The sequence below is a fragment of the Myotis daubentonii genome, chromosome 18, assembly GCF_963259705.1.
Source record: "Myotis daubentonii chromosome 18, mMyoDau2.1, whole genome shotgun sequence".
NCBI classification, from domain to species: Eukaryota; Metazoa; Chordata; class Mammalia; order Chiroptera; family Vespertilionidae; genus Myotis; species Myotis daubentonii.
Window position 1 is genome coordinate 7,093,318 of NC_081857.1, and position 7,790 is coordinate 7,101,107.

Consider the following 7,790-nt stretch of genomic DNA (forward strand, 5'->3'; position numbering starts at 1 on the left):
CCCCCCCACCCCCCTAGGCCAAAATAAATGGGGGTGAGGGGAGGGACTAGTTCCCGAGGCTCACAACTGAAGATTTTCCTCAGGTTGATCCCAACCAATAATCATTACTCTCTGGGAAAGTTTATCTAGCCAACTAGGATTCTGCCTAACCAAAGTACAGTGGGGACTTGACTTACGAGTTTAATTCGGTCCGAGACTGAGCTCGTTACTCTATCCACTCAATGCAAAAAATCGGCCGAGAGACAGCTGGTATCTCAAAAAACTCGTTAGTTGGGACACTTGTAAGTCAAGGCCCCACTGTAACTTATTTTCAGCTTATTGACAAAAGATCCATAAAGGTTGTCAAGTCCAGGGATTTGGTTGACCACGTGCCCATGAGCACTGGTCCTGATTTAAAAAAAAAAAGTGTGATTTCTCCCAGATTATCATGTAACTGTTGGTGTGCTGTCTCCTGTCCGGATGAGACTCTGGCCCCGTGAGCGTGTGGAGCCTGTCTTGTTCATCCTTGAATTCCCCCACAGCCCTTAGTCTCTCAGAGGGGCCCTGCCCACCCCTCTAGACTCATTTGTCTCCTACCCCTTTATCAGGAGCAGTGCGTGGCCTTGCAGCCCCTGGAATTCCCTGTGCTTTTTCACATAGTGTCTTCTCCGTTATCTGCTGTCTGGCTACAAAGTCCTCTTTCTCCCTTCCCAGGACTCTCCCTGCTAATCACTGGTCAAATTCTGTTTACCTCTTCCCTCAGGGCCACCCCATGCCTGACTCCTCCCACCATGCCCTCGCCTTCACCCACAGCCCTTGTCACCTTCGCTGTGATTATATCGCTGTGATTATATCATTACACACCCCACAAAGTCCCTTGAGGGCAGACAGTGTCATTTCCTCCCCGGTGCTAGCCCAGTGCCTGACAGTAGGTGCTTAAATGTTTGCTTTCACCTGCTTTCAAAGAGTGAGCAAACTTCGCCGTCCGCAAAGTGCTATCGGGTGATCACTGTCCTGGCTTCCAGCAGAGGAAGAGGCCTGGCCTCTCTGAGCCTATATTCGGCTCACTTGAGGGTCTCAGCCCTCTTCTTCCAGGCACGCTTTTCTCTGTGTGATCAGAGACTGCGTGGGAGAAGAAGGGACTTGGCCAAATTCCGGGGAGAGCCCTGGCCCAGCCGTACAGGCACCATTCACTCCTCTATTTACTTTCTGTGTCTGGGATGCAAGAGCAAGGAGCTGCCCCTGTGTGTGCAGATAGAAACCAGTCCTCAGGAAGGTATTGAGGAACTGAAGAGCGTGGGGGCTGTAGGCGTGGCCCTAGAACTCAGGCCTCGTTGAAAGTGGGGCTGCGTAGGCCTGGGGAGAGGCGTGGAAAATAGCCTCAGGTCGGGGACTGCCTTCCAGCAGAACCAGGGTTGGGGCCCCCAGAGAGAAGAGTGAATCTGTTGCCAGACGTAGGAGCTCGTAGGAGCTCTTGGAGGACTGGTTTCCCACCCTTGCCACCACCTTCCCCAGCCCCCTGGGGCTCCCTGTCCTGCACATGAACCCTAGGTAGGAAGCCCCTCCTGACCTCCTAGCCCCGCTGCTTTCCTGTCCAGGAGGCCTGGCTCTTAGCTTCCGCCCATGCTGCCCAGAGCCACCCTCCTAGGTTCCTGGCGCCTGGCCCACACGTCCGGTTTTCCCCAAAGCAGTGTCCTTGGTCTCCACCATTCCCAGGCATTCCAAAGCCCCTCACAGCCTAGGAGCCCTTGTCTTAGAAGGCACTTCGGAGGTCAGCATCTTCGTCCTCACTGAGGGAGAGGGAAGGTGAGGTCCAAACAAGTGTCAGGTGTGGCTTCTGCCACATGGCTTTTCCCAGCTCCTCGGACTCCTAAACTCCCCAGGGGCACAGCTCCTCCTGCCTCTGTGGGAGCCACGGTGCTCTCTTAGCCGTAGCTCCGTAAATGCGCCATCAGCTGTACCAAGGCCTGCCTCTCCTTCCAAGTGTGTGTTCTTTGTGGAAGGAACCGTACCCCAATGGGTGTTTCCTGAACAAAGTGTCTTAAGCTAGAGGCGAATGGCAGGGCAGAGCCCACATCTCCTGAGATCTCCCCCAGTGCTCTCCCCACTGGGCTCTACGCCCCCTTTCATTCACTCATACCGACACGTGTCCTGTCACTTGGGTGACTTCCTAGGCTCTCCCCAATTCCCCTACCCATGGCAGCTTCACAAGGTGTGATTTTGGGAGGATGACCAAGGCTTGGCAGTGGCTAATCAGACCTGGATGAGGAATCCGGGCTAGTCAGTGGGCTCAGGAAAGAACAGGACCACAAATTGAAGGGCCTTTGCCCAAGAGGAGTGGTGTGTAACAGGTAGGCATTAACCCAGGACAAGAATCCAGAGAGGTTTGCACATGGAAATCTATAGAGAAAGGACAGTAAGATGAATCACAAATAAAGGTTAAGGGTGCAGACCGCAGCTATTGATCCAGCAGTTATCCCTATGGGGTAGGCACCAGAGGGTCAGAGCAGCTGGCATCAGGGAGATGGCTGGAAGGTTCCAGGCTCGCTCAGACCCAGAGAGGAGCAGCACTGAGGGGGATTAAGGGAGGGGAGGGTTCCTGTCTCCCTGAGAACCCAGCCTCTAGACTGGGGTGGGGTGCATGGGAAGAGTTAAGTGCACTTGCAGCCAGGGTGGAAGGGGGGCTGTGAGAGCAGATCTTAGCAGGAACACTACTCACAGGGTTCTCAGTGCCGGCAATGCGCCCATTCAAGAGTCAGATTAAGTAAATTAGAAGAAATCTCTCACTTCTCTCACTTAAAATGTAAACACTCTGTATATTAATGGGGAAGGTGATAGGTGGTGGTGAATAATACACCACCACCACATTGTGAAGTCTCACTTCTATCCCCGAAGGCAGGCATGAGAACACGTGGGCTGGAAAGGGGGCACCTGGAATGGGAGAAAGCCAGAATTTGAGGGGAAACCTGGAGTGGAAGGGAAGGGGGCTAGAGGGAGCACCTGGAGAGGAAGGGAAGGGGGCTGGAGGGAGCACCTGGAGAGGAAGGGAAGGGATTTGGAGGGAGCACCTGGAGAGGAAGGGAAGGGATTTGGAGGGAGCACCTAGAGTTGAAGGGAAGGGGGCTGGAGGGAGCACCTGGAGTTGAAGGGAAGGGAGTTGGAGGGAGCACCTAGAGTTGAAGGGAATGGGGCTGGAGGGAGCACCTGGAGTTGAAGGGAAGGGGGCTGGAGGGAGCACCTGGAGTTGAAGGGAAGGGAGTTGGAGGGAGCACCTGGAGTTGAAGAGAAGGGGGCTGGAGGGAGCACCTGGAGAGGAAGGGAAGGGATTTGGAGGGAGCACCTAGAGTTGAAGGGAAGGGGGCTGGAGGGAGCACCTAGAGTTGAAGGGAAGGGGGCTGGAGGGAGCACCTGGAGTTGAAGAGAAGGGGGCTGGAGGGAGCACCTGGAGAGGAAGGGAAGGGATTTGGAGGGAGCACCTGGAGAGGAAGGGAAGGGATTTGGAGGGAGCACCTAGAGTTGAAGGGAAGGGGGCTGGAGGGAGCACCTAGAGTTGAAGGGAAGGGGGCTGGAGGGAGCACCTGGAGTTGAAGAGAAGGGGGCTGGAGGGAGCACCTGGAGTAAAAGGGAAGGGGGCTGCAGGGAGCACCTGGAGTTGAATGGAAGGGGGCTGCAGGGAGCACCTGGAAAGGAAGGGAAGGGGGCTGCAGGGAGCACCTGGAGAGGAAGGGAAGGGGGCTGCAGGGAGCACCTGGAGAGGAAGGGAAGAGACGCAGGCTTACCAAAGTCATCCAGTGAGGGACCAAACAAGCTTCTCCAGAATGGCAGTCATCTGATTCAACTTTATTGCCAATCATCCCTGGGAGGGTAAGGCCCTTTGTACATCCACCCTCAGCCCTTTGACAAGTATAGCCTTTGGAGAAGGAGGATTTCCTGGAGCTGGGAAGAAACAGTGGTCAGGATCGGGGTCCCCAAGGGGCTATCAGGCCAGGCAAGGGCCAGGCTCCTCTCTCTCTCTCTCTCTCTCTCTCTCTCTCTCTCTCTCTCTCTCCTCTCTCTCTCTCTCTCTCTCTCTTCAACTTTATTTTTTAATATACTTTTATTGATTTCAGAGAGGAAGAGAAAGGGAGAGAGATAGAAACATCAATGATGAAAGGGAATCATAGACCTCCTGCACGCCCCCGACTGGGGATGGAGCCCGCAACCCGGGCCCGTGTCCTGACCGGGAATCCAACTGTGACCTCCTGATTCATAGGTCGACGTTCAACCACTAAGCCAGCTGGGCCAGGCTTGTCCGTCTTTCTCAGTCTCAATCTGTTTCTCCTGATTTTTTTCAACCTTGGTATCTTGCATCCTTTCTGGCCTCGAGCGAGCCACAGCCCCGTGGCCAGAGTTACCAAGAGCAGGAGGAGGAGCAGTGCCTTGACCAGGAGGCAGAAGGAAGCGGAGGCCTTCTCTGAAGGGTACCTAAGATCTGGAACAGAAGAAGGGAGGAGGCAGGGGGAGAGGGGGGCTTACCAAAGGGAAAGGTGAGTTGCAGACACCCACCCCAAATCCCACAGAGGGGTCAAGTTCAGTCAGCTGATGTGCCTTTGCAAGTGTCTCTTGAAATACTTATTCTATTCACAGAAGCTCAAGAACTGAGATCTGGGGAGCAATCTCAAGCTGAGCAAGAGTCTAGAAGAGACCTTGGAAGTTGGGTGTTCTAGGGAAAGAGGGGAGCCCCCCACCCAATCCAGGGGTCAAGTCCCTCTGGGAGAGGATTAGGTTCTAGATTCCATGTATTCTCTTGGGAAGAACTGACGAATGAAGGTGAGGGCCTCAAGGCCCTGCAGTAGCTCAGGGTCCTGGTACCTGCACAGAAGGGCCCAGCAGGGATGAGATAGGAACTCATGCTGCTGACGGGGTTGCTAGCCCTGCAGGTGTAGAAGAGGGCATGGTCCCCGGGCCTCCAGGATGTGCTGAGGACAGAGCCTTCATGTGCTGTGTCAACACCATCCTCCCGGGATATCCAGCTGTAGGTCACGTCCAGGCCGGCCTGCTCTACAGAGCATGTCAGGGACATATTACAGAGACCGTCCCCAGAGATCTCAAAGTTCACAGTGATGGAAGGCTCCGACAGCCGTCCTGGATGAAGGAGGAACACAAAAGCCTGCTAGGTCATCAGGGCTTGGGTCTGTTTTCCTAAGTTCCTCTAACAAAACTCAGCCACCGTACAACCCAGGGTCCCCAGGCAGCTGCGGAGGCCCGCAGGGCTGCCTGTGGCATCTTCCACTTCCCCTTTATACCTTGCCTCTCTCTCACGTTGGCACCCACCTTCCTCCAAACCCCACTCTGCCTCCTCGAGCCCAGAACATATTGTTACCCTCTCAGGAACATTTATAGCTTAATCAATGTCTTAACAAGATTCAAGGTAGAATATCAGTCAATGTCATGGGCACTAAGAAGGAACTTGCATTCAAGTAGCGAGGAGTCACTGATTAGTAGCCCTCAAATCACTCAGAAGGATAAAAAAAAAGGCTCAAGACTGGAGGTGCATTCACACACACCCCCGCCCAGTGTGAAATCTCACCGGGACAGAAGGTCTCCTAGAAATCTCCCCACAAAGCCCAAGTGCTCTGTCAGGCCCCTCCACAGCAACAGTCTCCATGCCCCAGTGCTTCGTTGCTCCAGGTCACTTCACCCGCGGCAGCAAGGCAGCCCAGATGCTGGGGTACACTAGGGACAGTCTGCCTTCCAGTCCCAACCCTCAAGTCATAACCCCAAGCCCGAGACCCCGCCTCCTCTGCATGGGAAGCCCAGGAAAGCCAGCGAAGGCAGGTGTGCGGTTCCCAAACTAAACTCACGGTAGATGCGCAGGTTGTACTGCTGCAGGCTGGCGATCTGGGACGTCCTCAGGTTGACCTGAGCTTGGTAAGGCCCTGAGTCCTCCCAGCTCAGATTGCCGATGTGCAGAGAGTAGCTGGGACTTGGGAAGCTCACCCGGCCCTCGTAGCGAGGGTCGGTCACCGTGACGTTAGCTAAATGTCCCTCCTTCGTTGGCACCACAATAGCCAACGTTACGTGGGAGGACCAGATGACTTTCTCAACCTCTTCGTCAGGTGGTATTTCCAGGGGGAGGCTGATGGACTCCTGCAGGACTGCGACCACTTCCTCGGGATCCACACCGTCTCCAGAATCTCCTTTGGCTGCAGAGAAAGGAACGAAAGGGGTGCAAACACCAGCTGGCGTCTCTGGGCTGCTGAGACTGGCAGCAGGGCTGTGCTCTCACTCTCAGTCGAGCAAGTGCTATGGCCCTGGACTTGTCCTTCAGCTGCCTCTTCTGGCTTTAGCTTTCTGCTCAACTTGACTTGAGTACCTACCAGGGGTCAGCTTCCATCTGTGCCCTTACTCTCCAAATTTGACCTCCTCTGTTTGCCATCGGGGGCTACTCTCCCTTCCACATCTCCAGGCCTCCTCTTCTCTTGGCCCTGCCCTGAAGCCACCCCCTATTCCTCTTCCCTCCAGAAGAGCTGAAGGCTTTGGCCCCAAAGAAAGTGACTTGCTGGCCCCAGGCTCAGCCGACGAAAGAGGGTGAAGGGCACACTCCTGTCCCCTCTGCAGTCGCTCTCACCTTCCTGGAGCAGTGAGAGCAGGAGCAGCCACGGAAGGGCCCCCATGTCCGCAGCCTGGTGCCCGGGAGCTGTGACTTGGCCAGTGCCCAAGGCTGTGAAGAAAGCAAGCTGTCTGCAAGTGACTAAAGACAGTGACTATTTGATAGTCCCGAGGAGAGGGAAATAATTTTCACCCTAGCTCCAGCCCCTAACTTCCTCCTTCCTCCTTCCTCACAAAGCCCCTCCCCCTCCTTCTTGGGAAGATGTCTCTCTCTGAGCCTCATTGGAAAGATGGTTTGCCCGTTGATTCATGTCCTGTCTATCAACTCAGCTCAGATCCCACTTCCTAAGTGAAGCCTTCCTAGACTCCCCACCCACTGTGTTTCCAGACCCCCCCCCCGCCGCCCCCCGCCCCCCTCACCTCCCCCAACCACCAGACATACCACCTCTCCCAAACTCTTAGAAAACTTTCTATCCAGCCTTGGCAGCTCCTATGTAGCTGTGATCATTTGATCTTATAAACAGACCCCATCTTTTTCTGGCTCCCATGCTAGACACATGTAGCTCAACTGATATTTTTGGAACAGATGAATGAATGAATGAATGAATGAATGAATGAAGTCTTTCTATTTCAAGTTAGTTACATTCCCAATTGAGCAATTATTCAGAGGAAGAAAACTTGGCCCTCTTTTAAAAAGCAATCTGGCCCTGACAGGTTTGACTCAGTGGATAGGGTGTCGGCCTTAGGACTGAAAGGTCCCAGGTTCAATTCTGGCCAAGGGCATGTACCTTGGTTGCGGGCACATCCCCAGTAGGAGGTGTGCAAGAGGCAGCTGATCAACGTTTCTCTCTCATCGATGTTTCTAACTCTCTATCCCTCTCTCTTCCTCTCTGTAAAAAATCAATAAAATATATTTAATTTTAAAAAAAAGCAATCTGTACCCGATTGCTGATCCAATTGTTAATGTTACAGAAAGACTTTAAATCATTCTGTGAGGATATAATGTGGATCAAATCAGATTGAGGGGGAGTGTAAGAAATAAAAAATATCTCTGATGGTCAGAGCTGTCCAGGACGCACGGGGTGACCTTGGGAGGTAGTTTTGGCCCCTGGTGTTCAAACTAAGACCAGACATTCACTTGCTGGGACATTCGGCAACATCTCTGGCATTAGATGGTGTATAGATGTCGATGTGAACAAAACTAACTTCATCTTTGTACC

At 53.7% G+C, this 7,790-nt stretch overlaps 1 protein-coding gene across 1 annotated transcript; it reads right to left on the minus strand.

Moving 5' to 3' along the window:
- Nucleotides 1-3,783: 3,783 nt before the first annotated feature.
- Nucleotides 3,784-6,846, minus strand: SLAMF9 (SLAM family member 9). Its single transcript, XM_059673711.1, has 4 exons — nt 6,590-6,846; nt 5,823-6,164; nt 4,831-5,103; nt 3,784-4,450 (listed from the first exon to the last, which is right to left on the minus strand). The coding sequence occupies exons 1-4, from the start codon at nt 6,633-6,635 to the stop codon at nt 4,137-4,139; spliced, it is 975 nt and encodes a 324-aa protein (XP_059529694.1). The 5' UTR covers nt 6,636-6,846; the 3' UTR covers nt 3,784-4,136.
- Between the last annotated feature and the right edge of the window lie 944 nt (nt 6,847-7,790).

Bases quoted from the DNA above. Each gene is read 5' to 3' on its own strand.
- SLAMF9 (XM_059673711.1), bottom strand. From the start codon at position 6,635: ATGGGGGCCCTTCCGTGGCTGCTCCTGCTCTCACTGCTCCAGGAAG. The intron at 6,165-6,589 runs GTGAGAGCGACT...CTTTCTCTGCAG, and splicing joins GCTCTCACTGCTCCAGGAAG to CCAAAGGAGATTCTGGAGAC. The intron at 5,104-5,822 runs GTGAGTTTAGTT...TCCTTCATCCAG, and splicing joins GTACAACCTGCGCATCTACC to GACGGCTGTCGGAGCCTTCC.